Genomic DNA, 25,166 nt, shown 5'->3' on the forward strand with positions numbered 1-25,166 from the left:
ATGATGTACCTGGGCAGCTTCGTGCAGACCTTCTTCCGCCCAGCAGGGCAGGGCACAATAATCGGCAACCCGCGTCTACCACTGGAGCTTGAGCGCGAGATATTCGAGCTAGCAGCGCTGGCAAATCGTCGGGACATCCCGGCTTTGCTGCGCGTTGCGCACCACGTTTGCGACTGGTCTGGACAATCCTTCTTATGTGGGCTCTGCTCACAATGCTCACAGGATAGAGCCGCTACTCTATACATCCATCGAAATCAACAAACCCTCCGCGGTAGTCTTGCACAACCTCCAACACACCCGCCCCCCGCCATGTATCGCTGCAGTGCGCCAAATAATCGTCTACGAGCCCGACGCCATACTCGACTTAGCCTCCTTCCTGTCTTGCTGTGTCCGTGTGACGCACGTAGCAATCACACCAGTTGGAAGTGGGTATGGACAGGGGCTTCCTCTCCTACTTCAGAAGCTCCCACGGCTCCAGCGACTGGTGTTATCCTTCACCCACGCGTTCCCAGACGAATCGGAGGCGTATCCGCACCTCCCACATGTGACACATTTAGAACTCCTTGACGAGCTGGCCCCCACCCAGACAACCCGCCTTGCGGCGTTTGTTGGTGGGTTCCCGGCGCTGACTCATCTGGCGCTCAACCACCACTCCCCGGCTGCCGAAGATGCCCTTCTTACTGCGCTGCTTAATCGGCGCACGTGTCCGCAGCTGCGCGTGCTGTGCTGCATCTCTCCGGGCGAAACCGAGGTTCGCGCGCTGGCAATGCTTCTCGAGCTCAAATACCCTTCGCCGCCTAGCACCAGCCCGCTGCGCGATCGGCGTCTCGTGCTGGTTGACTATGGCTGGTGGTTCGAGGGGGCGATGCTCCCAGCTGCAGGGAGGAAAACATACTGGGACAAGGCCGATGTGTTTGTGGAAAGAAAGGCGAGGGGAGACGTTGAACGTGGGTCCACTTTCCGATTTCATTCTGCTTTACTGAATGTTTCTTAAGCATTGGCGTTGTCGGTGTTTTCTTAGCACTGAATATCTTCTGCCAATTCGTAGCAGACCGTCGACAAGTATCATCAGGAATGCGTTATGGCCCTTAAGATGTTTGAAGCAGGCTAGCGCTGACTTCGGTACAAGTACTAGTATCTTGAAGCACATGTACAATGTACATATTACACGGACATTGTGTAGTCTTATTACTAGAACCTCCTGCGAGGGGACATTGGCCACAACGCCTCCCGAGCATCCCTGATTATATTTCGAAGATCTTCCTGTTGCGCAGTAGCAACCGCACGAGTTGTTGCTCCTCCGCTGACAGCGTTCTCTCCAATCCCCGCATCAGAGTTGTCTCCAAAGAGTGTCTCGTCTACGGAACACGTCGTTCCTGGCGGCGGGAGGGTACCGTTGACCATGTATGCAGCAAGGTAGCCCAGCGTGCAAAAGGACGTCGCGGTCAGCGAGGTATGCTATTAGTATTTTCAAGTTGTGTTGGGTTTCGAAGGAAGAGTGCTTACTCCAGGCGAGTCTTGAGTCAGTATCGCCGAACCGGGAAAGTTGGCCAGTGTTTTGAGCGCCCTATTAAGCAGATCGGCAAGAATGATTTATCAGGAAAGAGGAGGCTTACCCCGCCTTTGGCGTTACTGGATCTAGATTCAAAATGCATCAGTATAGCTTATCTTGTTTCATGGCTGCATACCGGCTGTGTTCGAGACAAACAAAATCGGCGAACTTGTATTTGCGGCTCTGGCCGGTCCTTTAAACCGGTCTTCTCGATATACTTTCCACCCACTGAATGAATTAAAGTTAGCAAATCAAGATGAGGATACACCGAACCTGCATGTGACCCTGCTCTGCCCAATCAAGAACTCCGAAAACTGCGACACCTTCGCCGCGTTCGCGTAGAACGCCTCCAGCTCCTCCAACGTATCCGTCACCTCCACCGCATCGCCACACTGTACAGCCACGTCCACACCCGTCTCAGACTCCGCGGCGCTCGTATCGTCGCCGCACTGGAATACCGGCTGTGCCAGCATCGCGAACAGCGGGGCGCCGTTCCCCTTCTCGAGGTCGGCAAGGGCTTGCGCGAGCACAGAGAACGAGTCGTAAGGCGTATAGAGCGTGTTGAAGATCGTCGCTCGGAGAAGGGAGTAGTCGACGAGCCCGTAGCCCGCAGGCGTCACGACCGGAACGGGCCGCTTGCGGATCGCGTTGGTCAGTGCTGTTAGTCGGTCGGAAATTTGCTGGGACGTGCTGGCTGATGAGGGGGGCAAAGGCGCAGCCAGCGGGACCAGCGGCGGCGCACCCGACAAAGAAAGTCTCCAGGACGGCATCGGTGGAAGTCGATTGAATGGTAAGATTGGCTACATGCAAGTTAGGTATTGGTTAGAGTACAACGGGGATTGAAGTAAGTACCTTGATACCAGCTGTCTACATCAAGAACGCCTGCAAAACCGTCCGTGGTCAGGATAGGAAGGAGAGTAGAAAAAAAATAATACTTGCCATCTAGAATCATGCGCTCGATTTTATCCTGTCCGAGTCCTCCAAATTAAGTATCAAAAAACTTGGTTTTCTCGAAGATGCTTACCGGAAAGAGTGCCGCAAAGGTTGCGCCGATGACACTACCATACCTAAAGCAACCGCATTGAATAAGTTTGAGTCTGCCTGAGGAGACAGACAAGTCACATACGAGAGTCCGTAAAATTTGAGCTTGTCGAAGCCCATCTTCTGCGTCATCAGCAGCATATCGCGCGCAACGTTGTCCGTCGTGAGGTGCTTCAGAATTCCCGAAGAATCTCTGTCAGCGGCGACCTGGCCCTGGATCTGCGCCAGCCCCCAAGCCCGCGCAAGCGCCGTCGAGTCGGAGGAAGAATTGAGCGAGGCCGGCAGCTCCCCAGCGGTCCACAATGCATTTTCGACGCCGGACTTGAAGAAGGATACAGCGGGAGTGGAGACGCCGACGCCTGTGGATTTTAGTAGAAATTCAAGGAGAAGAAAAAATGGGGAGGAGAATTACCTCGCGGGTCGAAGCTGACGAAATCGAAGTTCGGGCCTACGATGCTCGCAAAAGCTGGCGCAATCTTGAGAAGACCGTCCACGCCGCTCCCTCCCGGGCCGCCCGGGTTGAACAAGACAGGTCCCCGGTATGCGGGGTCGGTAGGTGCGACCTGGGCAGGAAAGCGGATGACCGCGATGGCTGCGGTGCCCGCGGACGGCGAGGAGTAGTCCAGCGGGACGGACAGGCGCGCACATTCAAAGCCAGAGTCGCAGGGCACCCAAGAGAGATTCGTGCTGGGTGTGAGCTGGATAAAAGAAAAAAACATTTATTAGCGTTGCTGGCAAGGAATGAGCACAATAAAACTCACCTTCGACCAGTTAAACGTGTCCTGGGCAGTAGAAACCCCACAAAAGGCTAACAAAAAGGCCGACAGGTGCAACTTCAAGTTGTCGGAGACCATGTCCAGCTCAGGCGTTCGACCTCCGCCCAACTCCGCCCACACTTTTTATTCGCTTCTGCGCAGCTTGGTAGGAGTCTAAAGGCCGTTTGGACCGGCCGTGGGCGCGCGAGTTGTGGTTCCGAGTCTACAGCTTCGATTTGACGTTTTCTTAGTGTAGCAGTCTCGTCGGACCTTGAGAAACGCGAACGTTTAAATCGGACACGGGCATCGTATGATATTGCTGCGGAACGGGAAGGCGACAGGACGCTGCCACAGTCGACAAGATACTCGAATAGCCAGCTATGATGGGCGGAGGAAGCAAGGGAAACAAGTGTGGTCACGTAACAGTGATTGCCGCATATAGGCTAAAACGAGGATTTTGGGCAGAAGTCCTACAAATATAGTCAATTTGTAGGGCTAACCCTTGACGATGAAGAAGAACCTACTGAAGAACCGGCCTTTGAAGGGATGACGCCTCCTCGCCGATCAGTGCTGTCTTTTCGATCGAGTGATTCAATTGCAACTTGAACTGCGCCGGAAACTTCAAACCCTGGCACTTGAACTGTCGAACACATAGAAGTCACTTCAACTCCAAGTTGAAGCAAGTACATACAATACCACTAACTACTGTAGTTGATAAATATTAAAATACTTGGGTTTGACGCGGGCCTCAACGCCGTTCGGGTACTCTTCACTGCCTGTCTGACACTATCCTCTTCCGGTGACGCCCGGGCGCTACTACCAGTAGCTCTCAATAAACCCAGGGAGAGAACCCTCGCCATGAGGGATGGCAGCTGCACTTACCCCGGGCGAGTCTTGAGTCAGCAGATGGGGAAATTTGTGTTTGCGACCTTTACATGAGCTGCGTGAAAACGTGCATATTGCACGACGTGCTTACCGCCTGAAAGGTCCCGCCAATTATCGTGATGCCCCCTCGCATACGAGAAGACTTGAGGCGACGCGTCGTGCTGCCGCAGCTGCAAAGAAGCTGGTAAGGCGTAATGGCTTGATCAGTCGTGAACAAGACATCCACGCCTGCACCATGGGACCGATGGTGACTGAGCATCATCTCGCTAAGGTCTTGATTTGGATACTAGGGCATAAATATAAGCACTACCACTATCCCAAAAGAAACTAGCCATTGGACTTGCATCTACATCAAGACACCGAAAAACTGCTCTGCGCATCCCACACCCGCCCGCGCACCTCCCAGTGCTGCACACTCTCCTCCTCGGACGGAAATCGCGCCCACACCGCCGTAAGCCACTTCTGCGCGAGCCGCGGGTCGACCGGGCCGATGAATACGTCTGCGCCGAGCTCGAAGCGGCGCAGGCCCGGGGCCGCGGCCATCAACAGGGCCCCGAGCTTTCGCCGGTCCGCAGGCCGCGTGAGCCTGAGCGGCGCCGGACCGGACGGGCCCGGAGCATCGGGCGGCGCGGAGGTATGCCGGGTGCTGCGCCGGATTGGGAGAGCGCGGGGCCGGCGAGGCACCGGTGGGTCGGGGTCCACGAAGAAGGTGGCTTGGGCACGGTGGAATTGGAGCACGAGCTCGCGGAGTTGAGGGAGTAGTGGCAGGGCGGTGTGCAGTACCGGCTCATCGCGCCGGGGCTGGATCTGGCAAGAATGAGTGAGAATAGGCTGGTTGGCAAGTTAGCACTCACGGTGCCTGTCTCCGTAATGCATAGCCGCTGTATGCCCGGCACCCATTGTGCGATGGCGACCAGCATGTCGGTGGTCGGCACGGGGGTGCCCGCGTCACGCACGAGTGCTAGGCTGGTCAGTGTCGCGGCATGTGGCGCGAGGAGACGCAAGCGGGCGACGTCATTGAACGTCAGATACAGCTGGACACTCTGCAACTCCCACCCCTTCTCTGAAGGCCGCGCGGCCTCGAAGCCTTTCGCCGTCATGGTCAGCGAGACGATGTTGGGTAGGCAGGATAAGTCGGGAGTGTTTTCCGGGCAGCAGTTGGGTAGGGAGAGCGCGGTGAGGGTTTGCGCGGCGGGAGACGCGAAAAAACGCGTGCTGGCGACGGAAATGGCTTGGGACATGAATGGCGCGACGGCGGTGAAGTGTGTGAGTTGACAAGGCAGAGTAGCGAAGAGTAGCCACAGCTGCGGGTCGTCCTTGGCCGTGATGACTGCGACGGTGAGTATCTATGAATCTGCTAGACTGGCCACGCACGCACAATACTGCCCCGCCTGCAACACCACGTGCAGCTGTCTCAAATTCACACACGCCCCCAGCGCGCGCTGCAGCTGCTCTTTCGCGCTCCCCGTGAACAGCCAGTCCGCCATCGCCAGCGTCAGCACGCGCGTCTCCCGTGCCCGCCCCGAGTCCGGCTCTGAATCGAGAATCGCACCACACCAGCCCGCGAGCGCTTTCGGACCAACCACCGCCGTCCTATACAGCGCCGCTTCCACGACTACGCGCAGTGTCTTTGACAGCGTGCACATCGTCGCGAGCTCTTGTTGTGGGAGGTGGCAGAGGATGAGCCGGACGACCTCTTGCGGGAAACGCGGCGACGCAGACATGGTGGTGAAAAAAGAAGGCCGACGGTCAACGTCATTTTGATCGAATCATCGGATTGAATCATAAATAGGTGTCTAACTGCAGGGTCCAGAAGAGTTCAATATGATATCCAAAAGTCAATTTTTTTCCTAGAGAAACTTTTCAGATGGAGTATGCATCAAGCATATGATTGTATAACTCTGCAGTAGTACTTGGGGTTTCCTTTGGTCCAAATTAGGAAGAATGTATCGAAAAATTTAGTTCCAGTGTTCTCAGAATTACCTAAGTGGTGAATGATGTATGGAAAAGGGGGGGGGTGAATAATTCTGAACTTCAAGGCAAATTTCTGCTAAGTCAAATAGGTAGAGGTTGAATAAAGGTGAATAATATGGATTCCAATAAGGAACTTTTATCAATAGCCACTGTTCAGTACCCATGCCATACTGTATATACTGTAATATGGAGTGATGCCAGATTTCCATAAAGGGAAATTTTTGCCACTTGAGAATACAATTATTAGCCTGCTAGGACTCTTGTGGGAGCCTCCGGGGTTGCCCTTATAATGACACTCATAACTTGTATCTTGTGCATTTAATTAGCATCAGCAGTGGTTGTCCCAACTCTCCTGGCACAAATCAAGTGTTCAGATTCCCAGTTCCTTGGTAGTGCTTTTGAGTTGCCACTGATTATCTATCACCTATAGCTATAAGAACTAGCCTCCTGGCTTAGGTGCACCTAGGAAATGTATTGCTTAGGATAGTAAATGTAGCTAGCCTAGGTGTACCCAGTAATCTAGACTAGAATCATCTTATCTGTCAGTGTTGGGCTCGGGCCATATCGGGTCGTTGGGTTGTTTAACTTCAAAGAGGTTTGAGGAGCACAAAAGAGTGGGTTTTAGCCCAGACAATAGACAATATTAGCCTAGCAACTACAGCTTGTAGGTACAACTTTATACACTGTAATGTTAGGGATAAGATCGGATGGGTGCCAGGTCCCAGGGCGGATTGGATGGGCACTACGTAGGACTTATAGGGGTGAAAGGAAGGGGTTGGAGGAATGGGGAGTTCGAGGAGCGTGGGGGGGCGTCAGGCCTGAATAGCCCCACGCGGGCGCGCGGCCCGCAACCCGATCAGCCTGACCCAAACCATGACATTATCTAGATTAATATAGCATCAATGATGTGATAAACTGTTATGTAATACATAATATAATATTAATAATAATTAGGGAATGGCACGGATAGGTGCAATCCATGCGGATACACGGATTTTATCCGTATAGATACAGATACAGATAGAACTTTCTATATCCATGATACCCATGGATAAGTGAACACTTGAAGGTGTGAGAGTCAATAAGGGGGATAATATACTCCAGCAGCCTAAAACAGATGATACTGTAATAATTTATTCAATTCGGTGGTGAAAAACTGTGTGATATTGGTGCTGAAATGAAAATTTCAGCGCTGCCTGGTAATCTGTGTGACTGCTGAAGAAATTTGGTATATTCAGCGGCCACTAGAAAAATTTTGATACTCTGATGGCCATCTGACATTTGGCATTTGAATAATATGTTGTGACACACCGAAATATTTCGGTGCCAGAGGGCTGGTGTGACACGTTGATGAGGGTGGATGACAGGTGGGAGGCCAAAGATGAGACCAACACTACACAACTAAAACCCAAAAACAAAAAGACGAACAGCCGTTCTGCTCAAGCTATAACTGCGCAACACCATTCCGATAACCACCAATAACCGTCTCCTAATACAAGTGCAGAACCCTGGGAACAGAGCCTGTACACGGATGTGCAAGGTTGTAGGGTAGATCAAATGAAATCTTGTTAAACATTCATTTTGTGGTTGTTCTTAAGTGTACTATAGACGAAATCCCACAATAGGAAAACGCTAATACGATGCCCAGAACTGTTTATACTCATTTGGATCAGCAACAAACTGCCTTAAACTCTCGACCGCCAACCGAAACCAAGTGTACGCTAACCAAAACTCTTTTATACGGCAACCGGAACCCTTAACCCTTCAATCACAATGCCTTTTTACTGAATGAAAGAGCTAGCAAGATGATATTGACAAGCTAGATCTCCAGATGCACCTAGTAATGCGGGGCAATCCGTGAATCACTCCAATACAGGACAGAGATATAAATACTAAACAGAAAATGATAAGATCAGGTAAATCGCCACAACAGAATGATGGTCCATATGCATAATTTGTAAGGTTTCGTTTCGTCATAAGGCCTAGAGTCGAAAATCCAGGTCTAGATGACCGGTAACATGTGTTTGGTGTCAATGACCTTTGTAAATCCTCCTTTCTTGCAACCGTCTATGCGTTTTTATGAACGGTCTGCTAACCATTGTTGTTATCATCGTGTTGCTCCACCTCCTAGCTTTCCATTGATACCCATAACTTGAGGCTAACCACTAGACACCACTGGGCAACTCCTACAACAAGAGAATCACAATCTATTGTTGAGTCATTTGGTTGGACGATTGCGGGTTAAGGTCGCCGCAATCTGCAGCCAAGCCCCTCGTTTCCACTGAGTCATGTTTCCCGTTTAACCGCACCTCCACATGCTCTTATCCTTGCATAAGCTCCAAAACCGTGTTCCAATACTGTCAGGGATTGATCCATTCGAAGCCTGGTTGAACCTTTGTTGGAGCGTTCTGAGTTCGAGTCCCAAGGCGCGCCAAACCAAATATGCCTTTTTGGTTTATACTCCCTTTTAGTATATATAAAGGATTGGATAGATCCTCTATGTTTGCTTGGGCTCTGCTGTTGTTTTGGTTGTTCTAGGGATCATTCTAAATAGCCAGTTGCTATCAACAACGGTTGAGTCGAAATGCCTCCTCGCAGATATCTCCCTAACCGGCCATTTGGGACTTATGCCAGTTCTTAGATGTGTGCTGTACCCATGAAACGAGCAAAAAAGTGGTTTTCTGTATATATTTATAAAAATAATGCTTTAGCCTAGGGAGAAGTGCTAGGCCAAAGTTCTAGGTGTACATAGCCTCCTGGCTATACCTAGTAGCCTAGGTGTCATAAACAACACCAATTCAGAGGATGCCAGTTGGCGAGTGAAGGCAAGCAAGAAGCACTATGAAATATATTTCCTAAGTATATCTCCTAGTTTTAGGCTAAATACTATCACTACAGTATTCCAATGATGTCGGTCGCCAATAACAGTGAAGATAGGGTTTCCCTTATCTGAGAAAAGTAAATTTCAAGTCCCTAACATGTGCCAAACCAAATATGCCTTTTGTCATACACTACCTTTAGGTATTTTGCATAGGATTGGATAGTTCCTAGCGAGAAACAGGCTCTGCAAACTTTTCTTAATCTAGACTTCACAATCACAGAGTATGATCTAATATACTTCAACTGGTTCTTTCCCTAGTTGACCATTCAGGACTCATGTCAACTCCGAGACATATGCTGAGCAATAAAATCAACAAAATTGGTTGTTTCCTAGTCTGTCCCAGACTATAGCTTATCAACAGCACTTAAGAATTCTCCATTATACACACAACTATAACACATCATATTGGCAATATGGCTGTAATCAAGAACACTCTTGTTTTAAAGTATTTCTTTCTACTTTAAACAAAAGTGATAGACAAATCATGGAAATTGGTAAATACTGTCAATTTGTTCCCTTTCTCCAACATGATTATATAATCCCAGTTGGCTTCCTGTGCTTATAATAACATACTATAGCTCTGTTTCACTGATATCCTTGCTATTTGCTTGATACTAGATGAGACTAGACTCTCTTTGGGGCTGATCCACTATTATACACTGCTCTATCCCAAGGTGGTTTGCTACCTCCAATGAATAAGGATCAAATCCTTTTAAAGTGAAAAACTGGGTAAGGGTATCATATATCTCATCATCCCAAGAGATGGTTGTAGAAGAAAATGTAATCTCAAGTGCAGGGAGCCCCCCTGTAGCTGTATCTACTGGCTGCTCTCCGTCAGGATCAAGAGACCAATAAGCAATGCACTCAGGCATCTGGAATTTGGAACCATCAAGGAATGCCGAGTATGGACAAAGATTCAAATATGCTTTGTCCTCTCTTCTGATTCCTGGATTCTCAACATCAAATTTGAGTTCCACTGTACATGTGACACATATCCAAACCACTTTGTTAGCATAAGTATATATAATCTTGTCAAGTAATGTTACATACTGTATTCATGTCGGTTTTTGGATACTCCAAGCTCCTTAAAAATATAGAGTGCCTGGGGTAGCCATGTGAAAGATTCCTCATCAAACCAGTTAATCCGTGTAGTTTCAGTACCAAAGTTCACTTTAAAAGGTATGTCATGCTGCCATGGGCTACTTGTTTCAAACCTGATTTAATATAAATTAGAAATGAATACCAGGGACCATATGCCATACTAACTGTAACCATCCCACTCTTTTGTCAAGGGGTTGCCAACATGGGCATCTGAAGGAGCCCTTAATCCATTCCCCCTGCTGATATACACAGGGTAATTTTGCTATAGCTCTGTATTTATTGGTACTAGCCTCTAACACCACAAGCTGTGCAGGGGGCCAAGGCAGATTGCTTAGTTGAGATATATCAAGTGGCTGTTCAATTTGGTTAAGTCTCCACATCATGTTACGCAAAAAAGATTCAATAGATATTGTTTGGACCATGTCTGGGAGATTGAGGGCAACTGGATAAACTACTGGGTAAGCTGTTGAAGCAGGATATGACATGTAACGACATGGCATCAACTTGGTGGGCTTTGTGGGAAATAGTTCGATTGTTAGACATTGTGTTGAGAGACGTATCCAATAGGTAAACCAGGTTGACGGCTAAACAATAGCACTTTGACTAAGTACATGACAAGAAAAAGGGTATACATACTATCTCCCTGAATATTCTGCGGTAGTAGTTGGGCTCTGGATATATATAATGTAGAAGTTTCTATATATTAGTCTTAGAAGAAAAAGTATTATATAATAAACTTACTTGGGATTCCCTTATCTATGTTGTAAATTAAGAAAGCAATGATAGAATTATGGCAGACATAACCTACCAGATAGCACTGGTAGTAAACCATGGCACAAATAGATGATCCTGCAAGATGAAACATATGCTCTGGGGCTACAAGATCTAAGAACAAAATCACATATTTTCCAGCTGCATAATTTGCATTCTCCATACCATCATGGAACACTGCTGCATAGATAGCCCCATATTTGCGACTCGATACTGCAAACAACTGCAAGACAGCTGGGTGACTGGAAGGCTATGAAAAATGGGAGGGGTAACAAGGGCAAGTCATACCAAATAGCACTGTGTTCTTTAATAGCCTTGATCCACCTCTGACATATTTTCTTGCCTGAGTATTGTCTGTGAGAGGAAAAGCCCAGGTCCACACACCTGCTGTGCGTCGCCACCCTCGTAGATAGCGACGGACATATCCGAGGTTGAGCCGTACACCTTGGCCGCGTACATTGAGCGTGTCGTCGGGCCGGACCTGGTAACACTCGCCACGGACTCAGAGTCAGTGTCTGGGGTGAACCGCAGGAGAAGGTGTCGCAGATTGATATCGCCCCATCGGATCCGCCGATAATCTGTAAGGTGCGTCGGGAACGATCGCTGGCGATCAGAGGCAAACGGTGCGCACCTTCGTCGCCGTCGTCAAGATCCGCCGTTGAAATATGGGTGTGGTACGATGTGTTGCTAACGGCGTGAAAGCTCCCGCCGGTCACGGTGAAGTTGCTCGCGTGCGAGAAGATTTGCGCCGACGACTCGGAGGCCGGTATCGATTCAGACGGCGCTAGCGCTGGCTCCGGCGGCGGAAGGATGGTAGCTGGCGCGGATAAGCTGAGTGGCTGGGTATCCATGAGGCAGGGGAAAGGAGATGCAATGGTAGAAGCGAAGCTGTATTTGCCCGTGTGACAATTGCCTTGAGGCAGCGGCTACGAAAGGCGGATCAGAATGAATCAATGATCAACACTTCACGTTCTTTTCCTGACACCACCACTTGACATGGACGCATTTCCACCGGAAGTCACCCTGCTCATCCTCTACCAGGTGCCACAACACACACTAGTGACGCTATGTGGCCTCTCGAAGGCGCTACGGGGTATCGTGGAGGCGGCGCTGTACCACGCGCCGGTAATCGTCGGGCCGGAAGCGCTAAATGGGTGGTGCCAGCGCGATTACCGATTCGGACCGGGGAAAGGAGACGCATGCCCTAACGCTCTCACTTCCGTATGGCCGGATACCGCTGCGAAGCGTAGACCGTCTACAGCAGGCGTTGGAGCACTGCGCGAACCTCAAGCAGCTGCACGTGCTGCATGCCGGGGAATATCGTGCGTCACTCGTCACCCGCCGGCGGATTTCTTACTTATCCTTACTCCCAAGTGGACACGGTCAAGGACGACCCGGAGCTGTGGCCGCTCCTCGCTGCGCTTCCCTCAAGTTTTCAGCTCACACACTTCACCACCGTCGCGCCGTTCAGCTCCTTGTTCACTAGCCCAAAGATCTTAATGGCAGTCCTTGCCGAACATTACCTCGCTCGCAATTACAGCGCAAGGTTTCGAGGCGGTGCAGCCCGCGCCGGCGGCGTGGAAACTACGGGATGTACAGCTGCATATGAGCGTGGTCGGCGATGTGGAGCGCTTGCGTTTCCTCGCGACGCACGCCGACACGCTCGCATCCCTTTCGATCGTACATCACTACGGCTCGGCGGTCCGGACCGCCGACATGCTCGCCAAGTTCGTCCCCGGCATCTTGCAAGAGGCTGTGTGTCGCCGATGTCGGTGCGGTGCGTGAACGGTCCTCCATTTTTTCAACTACAGCGCGAAGAGCCGGCCTTTATCGCCGCTCTCCCACTCTTCCCGAACCTGCGCGAGCTCGTACTCCAGTTCGACCGCTCTCAACACACCTATTTCGAGGATCGGGCCGAGCCGGCGTAAGCTCGGCGACTTACTGATGGCCGCGGGCCCGCAACTGCGGCGCTTCGAGCTCGGCGCGGACGTATCCGGCGGCTTGGAGAAGAGGTGGATCACGGCTGTGTGGACACGTTTCTCGTCGGGGGCAATCCTGGAGAATTGGGAGGTGGACGGGCGGGTGTGGGATGCGCAGACGGACTTCTCTAGTTCATAAGCCTGATATTGTGGGCCGAAGTCGGTTTTATTATTAGGAGCTTGTGCAGCATACTCAAAGCTTAACTCAAAGCAATGCATGCGGCGGGCAGCGCGCAGCCAACGTGCAGCAGCGCTAGCGCTGGAATGCCTTTCTGATTCGTCGCCGTAACAAGCTTACGCCTGAGCGCCCCGCCGATCCCTCACGGCGTGGCGCGGCGCTGACAAATGCGTCAGCGATCACGCTTTTAATCGGCGGATCACAATGATCGACAACGTCAGCCGACCTTCTTTTTTCAACCACCACCATGGACGTGTTCCCGCCCGAAGTCGCGCTGCTCATCCTCTCCCAGGTCCCGCAGCGCACGCTGGTGGCGCTGTGCAGCCTGTCCAAGGCGCTGCGCGGCGTGGCCGAGGCGGCGCTGTACCGGAGCGCGTCGGTTGGGGCAGAGGGACTAAAGGGGTGGTGCAGTGCCATTATAGGCTCGGAAAAGGGGAAGGAGGCGCGTGTTCTGACTATCGCGCTGCCGAACGGACAGATTCCGGCCTCGAATGCGGCACGACTCCAGTCAGCGCTGGAGCGATGCGGGAATCTGAGGCAACTGCACGTGTTGCAAGCTGGGGATTACCGTGCGTCGTTTGCATCGCTCGTGAATGGGACTGACCTTGTTATACTATAGTGATCACGGTGAAGGACGACCCACAGCTATGGCCCCTCCTCACCGCGCTCTCCTGCCGCCTGACCCACTTCACCGTCGTCGCGCCGTTTACCTCCCACAACATTGCCGTCGCCGCTGTGCGCTTCTTCGCCACACAAAATCTGACCGCGATATCCCTCCCGAACTGCAGCGTAAAACACCCTCCGGACTTGTCTTGTCTGCCCAGCGTCGTCTCGCTGTCCATAACGGCGAAAGCTTTCGAGGCGGTGCAGCCGGCCGTGAAGGGGTGGAAGCTGCAGAACGTGCAGCTATACATGACGTTCAACGACGTCCAGCGCCTGCGCTTCCTAGCGCAGCACGTGGCGACATTGACGAGCCTGTCGCTGGTGCGCGACCCCGGCTCGGCCGTGCCGACCGCCGACATGATGACCGCAATCGCGAAGTGGGTGCCCGGGATTGAGCGGCTGTGTATCACCGAGACTGGCACCGTGCGTGGTCGACATTTTACCGTAACCTTCGTCTGATTTATCGTGACAGAGCCAGCCACGGCGCGACGAGCCGTCCCTCCACCATATTATGTCACGCTTCCCCAGCTTGCGCAAACTCGTGCTCCAATTTCACCGCACGCAGATCACGTTCTTTGAAGACCCCGACCCGCCCGCCCGGGCCGAGCCCACCCGGCGCAGCGCGCGCAACGCACCCGCGCCGGCCCCGCCCCCGGCGCCGCTCAAGCTCACCCGGCCCGGCGACCGGCGCAAGCTCGGGGACGCGCTGATGGCCGCGTTCCCGCAGTTGGACCGGCTCGAGCTCGGCGCGGACGTGTTTGTTGGGGCGGTGGGGCTCGAGAAGACGTGGGTCACCGCGGTTTGGGCGCGCTTCCCGTCTGGGGCGGGCCCGGGGAGGGTGGAGTGGTCGGAGGTGGCTGGGCGGGTGTGGGATGCGCAGACGAGTTTCTCGGGGTATTGAGATCCATGTGACTAGTTATGACAAGGTTATTACGAGTGGTACCGCTACCACTCTCCCACATTTGCTACCCAGCTGGCAGAATCATGGAGATGAGTGTGACTGAGTAAGTACCAGATTCAGGGGAGATTACTGCCACGCACTGCGTTCGCCCGTCGCGGTATGCAGTGATCATGATTTGGCATGATCGTATTACCAATCCCCCAATCAGCGTTTGCTTCCTCCGTCCATCCTGTCGGCTGCCTTCCGCGCGTCTCGTATAATTATGCGCAGTGCATCTATGCTGTTATGCCTTCCTTTGCGCAAGCCAAGACCCTCAACTCCACCCACACCAGCGCTCCCGCGGACTCCCCAATCCCGGTAATACACGTAGAAAATGAGCAATCAAGGAGATCACCAGGACCTTCAACTTAACTAATCAAATCCTAATTTTGTGCGGTTTGTGTTCGGGGTTCGAGCCGCAGGAAACGGCTAACAGATTCAGATGTTCTTATTGATATCAGTTGTAATTGGATGTTGTAAAAGCTTGTATTGAGGTTTTCACTGTGATGAACAGAACAATAGCAGTTGTTGGGTGAGGAGTTGATATTTGAGAGGAGCAATATGGCTCTACTCTCCTAGCACTTGCACTTTGCACTTGAACTTGAACTTGCACTTTGCACTTAAACCTGAACTTGCACTTTGCACTTTGCACTTGCACGCCTTGCACTTGCACTTGCACTTGCACTTAAAGAAATCCAACTGATGTGACGGTGGTGGTGTCACAATCAGGAGACACTGATTGTATTGGTTTGAAACTTTCCCCTCTAAACCTAACTGATGTGACACTGGTAGCCGTCACAATCAGGAGGTCCGCCAGAGGTTTCCTTGTTATTCTATCTAATTTACAGGGCTCCTTATATACTGCTCTGGAAATAATTATGTAATGTGTGACACCGTGACCTGATCCGCTGATCCGCCTCTAGAATGTTCTAGTCCTGACTTCTGGAATGTTCTAATATAGGTCCTGGTTCAGAGTTGCCAAATATAGACATGTTACCACCTATTCGGTTCAGTTTCTAGACCAGGTCTATGTCTAGAATAGGTCTAGAACTGTGTAGACCGCTCGGCTGGTCCCTTCTGGAATAGATCTAAAGTCTAGAACAATTCTACTGGAAGTTCTATATATATGGCATGATTATTGTGCTTCAAAATGAATTTATAGAGCCCTCCTGGCATTATTCACCAGTTGTCATATTGACAGCTCATCATCTCCCCTTTTTATAAATATTGACCGTCCTCGGTCATCTGAAGCAATAATATTTTGACTACATTTTTTTTCACTTCCAGCTACATTTTTCACTGGGTTTGTTTTATGCCATGCAAGAACATTTGAGTTCCAGTCCCCTACAGTGATGATTGACTATCTGTGTTCCTTCTTCTCTCCAGATCTATAATTCTTCACAACCATATGTTCTTTAATAGAGTCTGAATTCCTTGGACTTATATATATTTTCTGTGTATACCAAGCTTGTAGAACTTTCCTGGATTTTTCTGAATTTTATCCACAGTTTTCTTGAATTTTATCGTCCTTTTCTGACTTAAGTCCGACTTATCAGCCATGCTTGATCACGTTCCCCGCTGCCATTGTTGGCTTATTACCCTTTTATTTCTATTGTTCTCGCTTATCTGAGCCTTATCTTCCTTATCTAAGCTCAATTGTTGCTGAATCGTCATTATCTCGTTGGGGCTAAGCCAGAGATCGTCGTTATCGGCTTGCCTCGTCTGCCATACAGCAGTCTATCTAATCTCGTCGGCGATCTCGGTTTAATCCGACCGGATCGTCGGTCACCGGGCGGACTCGGTCCGTTTGCGATCAACGTTCTCACACTTGCTTCTTTGACCACCACCACACTGTTCTTCGAGGACCTCTCCCCTGCCCTGCGACTCGACGAGCCTCGTGTGCTAGTTCTGGGCTCTTCTGGCGACGACCTCGCGCCTCTCTTGGCGCGTCGGGCAGCGCTTCTCGCTGGCCCACTCCACTCGGCACTTGGGTGACGCGTCATTGTTCGACGCGTCATCGCTTGAAGCGCGCGTGACTACTCGTGTATTTTGTCGTCCTGACGGTGCTTCATCGTCCAAGCTTCCTATCTATTGAATGGGTGCACTTTGAAGGGTGGGATGGGAGGAGCTGGAGGCGGGGAACGGGGAACGGCGGTTCCTCGCTGTTTGGTGTAGCTTGTGGCGGGGATTCAGGTGAGTTTCGTTGTCCCTGTCCCTGTACCACTAGCACGAGCCTCGTGTCGCTCGTTCGGCTGTCTGTTACCGGTGGCCCCACTCATTGGTTGTGGTGCGTCTCGCTTCCGGCGCTCCTCGTGGCTGGATGGCCTCGTCATCGCTCGGCCGTGACGCGCAAGATTTCTTGCGATTTCCGCCGTTCTGGGCAGCTCTCTTCAATTGACTAGCCACTCGCGATCCGGCTGGTTCTCGGTTGGTTCGCTGCGAGGCTTGTGGGGTTGAGGGCGGGATGGACCGTGGTCGCAGGTCGATCCCAATATGCTGGCCGTTGACGGTTGTGCACAAACTACCGTTTGCACTCGCGGGCGCGTCACGGACGACAGGTCATAGCTACGCTGTGTACATCAACATTTTCAATATATTGGTGCTACAGTGGCTGCCATCGCGGACGTTCGTTGTCCAGTTTGTCTCTGGACTAGTCCGGGCGGTCGCTCCGAATTCCGACCTGTCTTCCCACGAGTTCTTCTCCGAAGCTCGGGGCCTTGTTCTAGACCCTTCTGTCTGACTCATGTCGCGAGTCCCGTGCTTGTTAGTCAGCACATTCGCTTGCCCTATATAAGGGCCAACTTTCCTCTACGTTCAGTGCCGTTCCCATCAACCCCTTGGGACCATATATATACCTTTTCTTTTCAGACACGGACAACTTGTTACATTGTCTACTGTCTTGCCAGGACTTTAGATGCAATTGACTCTGAAGTCACAACTAGACGATCATACTCATTTCATCCAAGCAATTGGGTTGCTTGATTGATGTTTGAGTTCAAGTAGGGATCATGCATCTTTGTTGTTTAAAGTGTACAAAACTGTGATGTGGTCACTTTATATTGCCCGGAGTTCTGAAATCTAATGCATCTAACTCAACTAGTTTGTTAAACAAATTGTGTGGTGCCAGTGGCTAAGACATTTTTCACCTATCTCCTTGCTTCCATTCAAAACTTTGTAGTGAGACATAAGTATGTCATAGGAAAAGAGAAGCATATGTCCATAGTAAGTTACAATTGCATAGGGTCAAGAAGACACTAAAAGTGGGAAACATACATAAATCATCTAAATCAGTAAAGAATAAATGAAATAAATTAAATATTCAAGAAGGGTCAAGATAGGCATATTTCAGTGAGCAGTCCAGTAATGTTGGACTCTCCAAGCCAGTGGTTCATTTCCAGATGGTAAGTACTGACCATCACCAAGCTGAAGCTTTCCTCTGTGATCCAATCTAATCCAGGAATTATGGATATGTTGAATCTTCTGAGGGCATTCTCTAGTAAAGTGACCTATGTGCTCACAATAATAACATCTTTGTGTAAACTTTTGGGCCTGAAGTTTTCTCATATTTGCTTTGGGTTGAACCAAAGCTGGGACTAGGGTAGGTGGAAAACCTAATTGACTAGATTCAGCTAGAAGATGAAATGCCTTGATCTTCAAGTCATCTTTGACTCTATCTGAATCAATTGAGATGGTTTCAGATGCTTCAGGTTCTTGACTTCGTGAATCATTTGAAACTGGTACTGATGCAACTTGGGCAAAAGCAGATTCTTGAGCTATTTCAGCCTCTGTTGCGGACATGGAGATGTTGGTCTCTCCAGTGTTAACTTGCGTATCAATAGATCTGTTACACATGTTTGATAGCCCACTGATATTTGACTGAGCTATGGATAGGACTTCTGAGTAGATACTCAGAAGCAAGTGAAAACAACAAGTTGACAACAATTGGGAACTGATTCAATGGTAGTTATCTGAATGAACCCCTCGCGGTGGGCTCCAGATAATACACGTAGAAAATGAGCAATCAAGGAGATCACCAGGACCTTCAACTTAACTAATCAAATCCTAATTTTGTGCGGTTTGTGTTCGGGGTTCGAGCCGCAGGAAACGGCTAACAGATTCAGATGTTCTTATTGATATCAGTTGTAATTGGATGTTGTAAAAGCTTGTATTGAGGTTTTCACTGTGATGAACAGAACAATAGCAGTTGTTGGGTGAGGAGTTGATATTTGAGAGGAGCAATATGGCTCTACTCTCCTAGCACTTGCACTTTGCACTTGAACTTGAACTTGCACTTTGCACTTAAACCTGAACTTGCACTTTGCACTTTGCACTTGCACTTGCACTTGCACTTGCACTTGCACTTAAAGAAATCCAACTGATGTGACGGTGGTGGTGTCACAATCAGGAGACACTGATTGTATTGGTTTGAAACTTTCCCCTCTAAACCTAACTGATGTGACACTGGTAGCCGTCACAATCAGGAGGTCCGCCAGAGGTTTCCTTGTTATTCTATCTAATTTACAGGGCTCCTTATATACTGCTCTGGAAATAATTATGTAATGTGTGACACCGTGACCTGATCCGCTGATCCGCCTCTAGAATGTTCTAGTCCTGACTTCTGGAATGTTCTAATATAGGTCCTGGTTCAGAGTTGCCAAATATAGACATGTTACCACCTATTCGGTTCAGTTTCTAGACCAGGTCTATGTCTAGAATAGGTCTAGAACTGTGTAGACCGCTCGGCTGGTCCCTTCTGGAATAGATCTAAAGTCTAGAACAATTCTACTGGAAGTTCTATATATATGGCATGATTATTGTGCTTCAAAATGAATTTATAGAGCCCTCCTGGCATTATTCACCAGTTGTCATATTGACAGCTCATCACCGGTAGCGGTCGTCTTCGGAGTCCGGCATCGGGCAGGGCATCGCGGAGGTGCTCTGCGCGCGGCTGGCCGGGCGGGTACACGTCATCATCGTCGGCCGCGACGACAAGGGTGTGCTTGCCGGCTTGACTCGCCCGAGAGATGTTGACCCGCAGCCGCTGCGGGAGTTTGTGAAGGGCGACGTCTCGCGGCTGGCGGGCACGAAGCGTGCGTGCGAGGCGGTGGCGGCGCTCCTGAGGGAAAGGGGCCTGGAGAGGATCGAGTACCTGGTGCTCAATGCGGGGTACAACTCGCTGTCGCAGGCGGGGGTCACGAGCGAGGGGCTGGATCTGCATTTGCACATGCGGTGTCAAGGGGGGTTCAAGATCCTTATCAGGCACATGGGGTAGGGGGGAGGGGGGGGGGTCCCCAGGGGGTAAAAAAAACTTTTTATATATAAAAGATTTGGGCCTTATATGGGTGTAAAGACACTGAAAATATAGTGCATACACTCTCATTTCTATAGTTCACAACCCCCATACTTATATCTATATACTTTCGGGCCCATGAGCCTGGATAGCACACCCTATCACAGGCCCATCATCAGGTAATGGATGAGAGGTGAACATATTGAACAGTGATATGGCCTGCCATATGTATTTAAGGGTTCCAGGTATATAGATACCTACACATATACATATACAAATACATAAATTTTTTTGAAAAAAAAAAAGTTTCACAAAGATTAAATTTTTATGCCAATTTTTGATCGCATCAGTGGTCACATGATGCTAATCGTGGGAACATATTACCCTATATGGCAGGAGGGGGGGAGGGGGGGGTCCCCGGAGGGTCGGAAAAAAACTTTCCGACCCTATATCCGTGATTCGGATCTTGAACCCCCCTTGTGCGGTGTGTGGTCTTTGTCCATTCATACCGAACCTTTTGCTGAGTTTTAATGCAGATACTACTACCGCGCGCTGATCGCGACGACCGACGCTTATGCCCCTCCTCGAAAAGCGGCGGCCCAGCCTGCACGCGTGATCTCGATTCTCGGGGCGGGGTTCACCGCCACCGTCGACCTCGCCGACCTGGGCAACACGGTCAAGCCGCGCAAGGGCGCGTTTAGCACGTGTTGGAAGGGCATGATGGCGAGTCATGCATACACCGACGCTTGGTTCGCTGTGTGTCTGTCCCCTTCTTTCATTACCAGATTCTAAAGCTACTTTAGCATCTCGCCGCAGAACATCCCACCATATCCTTCATCCACGCGCACCCGGGCACCGTCCTCACCTCCGCGCTCACGTTCGACCTCCCCACCTTCCCTGGCGCGCCGTTGAATTGGCTCGGAAACTACCTCGTCCGGCGGCATCCGTGCCTCATCAACGCCGTCCCGCCCGCCGAGGCCGGGCGAGCACATGGTCTGGGCGCTGTTTGACGCGAAGCTGGGTTTCGAGCTGCGCGACCGGTACGGCGATGTGCTCAGTCGCAAGACGTTTATGGAGGGCGAGGGTATTGGGGAGGGAGACAAGAAGGTGCGTGCAAATTGCTCTCTTAGGACGGAGAGCTGATAGAGATTGGCGTAGGGCGTGCTGAACGGGACGCAGATGAAGGGGTACAGCCCGTCGGACGTGGCGGTGCGGGCGATTGTGAAGCATACCGAGGAGGTGTTCGTGCGGGTGCTTGCCCAGTCGTCCTAGTAGCGACCTTGTCTCGGGAATCGTCAGTGAGTTGTCGAGAGAAATTCCAGATCATTTGAATGAGGGCCTCATGGTTGCTTGGTAAGATTGTCCCAGTCCCAGTCCCATTACTCTCGCTTTGAATTTCCCATGAGATGGGGGGAGGGGCTCCCAGGGCCAGACAAAAACTTTCTGGATATATATCCAATAATTTAGACTGGCAACAAAGTTACAAATATAATATAACTTATAAGATAAGATGGCACAAGCGGTCGGATTGACAGTGAAGGCTTGGAGCCCTTACTGACAACCCTCAGAACACAGTGATGGCCCTAGGGGCCCTATTTGGGTACCTCAGACCCTGCAGGGCCCTTACTGGCCCTATCACCTTAGAAATAGGGCCTCTGCTAGGGCCCTATCCCCCAAAAAGGAAACACTTTGATGGCTCAAAAATAATTGAATATCATAGTATAGTCATGGTTGAGAGCCATTTCTAGACACATCAGCTGAGTAAAACACAATTTGTAAAGCTTATATAGCTCTTTGTTTGGACTGGGAAGCTATATAGCAATAGGACTGTCTTATTTTGAGAGCACTAAATAATTTTGATAGGATTCATTTGATTTATTTATTAGATAAGATAAGGGATAGGGCCATACCTAGGGCCCTAGCTATGACTGGCTGGTGTGCAGGGCCCTATTCTAGGGCCTCTAGGGCCCTTACCAGATAGGACCCTAGAGACCTTGGGTCCATCACTGTCAGAACAAGCACTCTATGGCCTTGGGGCTTAGTAGTGTCTGGGAAAGGAAATTATTATCAGTGTATTTGTTAGTCTCTATACTCGCTCTACTAGTACACACCTCTGTAGCCTCGAACCAGGCGTTCTCAGAGAGCGTGACCTTCGTCCATATTTGGTAGCTAGATCACAAAATCAGTAAAAATTGATGGATGAAACCTCTCTGAGAACGCCTGGGGCAGTTCGATCACAAGACCCCCCATCAAGTCACAGTTTGATCACAACCATTAGGTTTTCACCCCCCCCCAAAACATTGCATGATACATTTTTTTATGGACAACACTTTGGTTCACAATTAGCTACCTCTCTATGAACTTTTGGATGGCCACCCCCCCAATGTGAGCTCAAATTCCAAGTGTGATTTTGCAGGGTGTGACTCGATGGGGGGTGTCATCAATTAGATTGCCCCAGACGTTCTGGTGAGGTCACCGTCCATCAAATTACTGACATTAGGTGATCCGATTTCCATAAACGTCTGGTTCGAGACTACACCTCTGGATTGTTTATTTCTGATGTTTCATCATCAAGCTCTGACTGCAGCTGTGCAAAATGAACCATTTGCGCTGTGGTATCTGATGCATATACACTCCGGAGTTTACCATGAATTTAGTTCCTGGAAGTTGATCTAAAAATATTAGTTTTTGTATAAATTTCATTTTTACAGAAAACAAGTGGTTTCTGCAAACTTATAGAAACCAGTTTACATACAGTTTTCGCTTTGCGGAAACCACTTGTTTTCTGCAAAATAAAAATTTGTGCAAGAACTAGTAATTTTCTTATCAACTTTCGGAAGCTGAATTGACAGTAAACTCTGGAGTGTATATATAGGTGGCGCGGGTACTTAGGCCCAGGCACGTGGGTACGGGTAATAGGTGCTCTGTTCAAATGAGGCTAGATGGCTCTGCTGGCTTTGTTGGCGTTCCCTGTCATTGTCATTCGGCCAATACGTATGCGTGGTGGTTCCTTTTTATCAGACATTGCAGGCTGCTAGCTGAGGCTATGCGTGATGTCATATTCATGAGCTGTGTAAGTTTATGTGACAAATCCAGTTTTTCGTCCTCAGCCGCACGGACCATCCTTGATGCACGTGCTCTGAAGCGGGTTGCCTCCCGCCGTCACTGCCTCCCCGCGCGATGGCCAACCGCGAAGCCTCGGGCTGCGCGGTGCTTGGCGATCCGGCGACGGGACGGGCGATGGGACGCGCCGACGGGCTGGGCCTGGAGGGTTGCTGAGATGTCGAACGGCGCCCACGTCCACGCGGCACGACATCACACGACACGGCCCATTCATCGACTATTTCTCTCCTCCCCACCTCGATGCACCTGTAATGGCGCGCCGCATAGTAGTGGACGATGCCTCGGCCGCTATCGAATATGCCGCGACCTGGGCGGCCGCGAACGTCGCGAAGGGGGGCTTTGGGCCGGTGTATAGGAACACGACGCATGTGACGACGACGGACGGGAGCAGGCTGAGTTTTGTGTTCAACGGTGCGTGCCCTGCCTGCCTGTTTTGTCGTCTGACGTGTAAGACAGGCACGTCGGTGGCGGTGGCTGGGCCTACGAAAGTGACGACGCTGGCGGATGGGACGCGTGACCCGAGCTGGGCGTGCACCGTCGACGGGATCGCGATCGCCTCGGGCACGCCGGCGGTCGAGAACGGGTGGACGCTGTGCAGCGTCGACGTCGTCGGCGGCCCCGGCCCGCACAGCCTCGCGCTGACGGTGCACACGCGGGGCACGCCGGTTTATGTGGATAGCGTGTTGTACGCGCCAGCGGACGGGGCGTGGGACGTGGACGGCGCGGTGGTGGAGTATCCAAATACGGACGCGAGTGTGAGCTTCGGGACGGGCTGGCAGGCGTGGGGCGCGCAGCAGCTCACAACGACAAAGGGCGCGCAGGTGGCAATCAATTTCCACGGTGTGTGCTGCTCCCTTCAACGCTTACTAAGACTGACTAAGGCAAGGAACGGAGGTCGTGCTCATGGGCTACATCCCCAACGAGCTCGCTCGCACCCCCACGACGGGCACGTACACCATCGACGATTCCCCACCACAGACGTTTGCGCTCGCGGCCAGCAATGCCAGTGCCAATGCTGTCATACTGTCCGCCACGGGGCTCACACCCGCCGTCCACAACCTCGTCGTCACGTACAAGGGCGACGCGGGCCACGCGCCGCTCCCCGTCGGCGCGTTTTACGTCACCAACGCGGTCGTCTCCAGCCCGTCGTCGTCTTCATCCGGCGCCGGCGCCCGGGCGACGGCCACGCCCGGGCCCGCTTTACACAAAGCCAGTCCAGTCGGCGCGATCGCCGGCGGCGTCGCGGGCGGTGTAGGCGCCCTTCTGTTGTTCCTCTTGGGTACTGTGTGCTGGCGACGTAGACGCCACGTTGCCAGAGAAGAGAGGGACAAGATGGAGCCCCAACCGTGGGTGATGAGCGACGCCGGCGCGCGGGCCAGCGGATACGGAAGCGGCCCGAGCGTGCGCAGTGCCGGCACGCCAAGCCGGCTGTACGACGGCCCGGCCAGAGGCTACTCCTCTCCTCCATTTGGAAGCGAGAGCGGCCGCTCCGATGCTACGCCCTCGGCCTCACGCCTGTCGTCCGCCGGGAATACGAAGCTCGAGCCGCAGCGCGCGGCGTCGCCCCCTGTGGTCACCGTCGTCCAGCAGCATCAGGACAGCGGCGTGCGCTACCGTCCGGGGGTGTCCCCGGAGGTGGCCGTCGTAGTGGAGGAGCTGCCGCCGGGGTATAGCCGGGACTGACGGCAGTGTGGGTTTCGTTGTGTGGACTCGGGCCTTTTTTCTTATAAATTGTTACTTACTAGTACCTATCCTTCCTATCTCGAATTACCGCCACCGCTCTAATCTGGTTCAACTCGTCTTTCGTGCAATTCGTCAGAACCGGCCCGCCGTCTTGTGTGCGCGAGGTGCGTTGCTTCCCGCAAGGCGCGGCCGGCGATGCGGTGGCCCGTGGCCGCCGCGCTCCGGGCCGATGGGCATGGAGGTGCACGCGTGGGTGTGCCGCCTCCTGGCGTTCCTTGCGGACGACGCGTTTCCCGCGCCCGCGCTGCACCGAGCCCGGGTCGAAATGCGTTGTTTGGTGTGACGTGACA

General features: G+C 51.5%; 4 protein-coding genes across 4 annotated transcripts; 3 read left to right on the plus strand and 1 right to left on the minus strand.

Moving 5' to 3' along the window:
- Positions 1-1,021, plus strand: MIND_00629900 (uncharacterized protein; the record flags this gene model as incomplete). The annotated part of the gene is made up of 3 exons (XM_037363040.1): positions 1-176; positions 223-947; positions 996-1,021. 3 exons carry the CDS (start codon positions 1-3, stop codon positions 1,019-1,021), a joined length of 927 nt encoding a protein of 308 aa, XP_037220961.1.
- A 3,563-nt stretch (positions 1,022-4,584) lies between these two features.
- On the minus strand, positions 4,585-5,957 carry MIND_00630100 (uncharacterized protein; the record flags this gene model as incomplete). Its single annotated transcript, XM_037363041.1, has 3 exons — positions 4,585-5,040; positions 5,088-5,563; positions 5,612-5,957. 3 exons carry the CDS (start codon positions 5,955-5,957, stop codon positions 4,585-4,587), a joined length of 1,278 nt encoding a protein of 425 aa, XP_037220962.1.
- Positions 5,958-13,364: 7,407 nt separating this feature from the next.
- Positions 13,365-14,681, plus strand: MIND_00630300 (uncharacterized protein; the record flags this gene model as incomplete). Its single annotated transcript, XM_037363042.1, has 3 exons — positions 13,365-13,686; positions 13,737-14,203; positions 14,253-14,681. The coding sequence occupies 3 exons, from the start codon at positions 13,365-13,367 to the stop codon at positions 14,679-14,681; spliced, it is 1,218 nt and encodes a 405-aa protein (XP_037220963.1).
- Positions 14,682-23,384: 8,703 nt separating this feature from the next.
- Positions 23,385-24,816, plus strand: MIND_00630400 (uncharacterized protein; the record flags this gene model as incomplete). Its single annotated transcript, XM_037363043.1, has 3 exons — positions 23,385-23,544; positions 23,590-23,973; positions 24,020-24,816. 3 exons carry the CDS (start codon positions 23,385-23,387, stop codon positions 24,814-24,816), a joined length of 1,341 nt encoding a protein of 446 aa, XP_037220964.1.
- Between the last annotated feature and the right edge of the window lie 350 nt (positions 24,817-25,166).

Source organism: Mycena indigotica, assembly GCF_014461135.1.
Source record: "Mycena indigotica strain 171206Taipei chromosome Unknown Mind.scaff0005, whole genome shotgun sequence".
Classification (NCBI taxonomy): Eukaryota; Fungi; Basidiomycota; class Agaricomycetes; order Agaricales; family Mycenaceae; genus Mycena; species Mycena indigotica.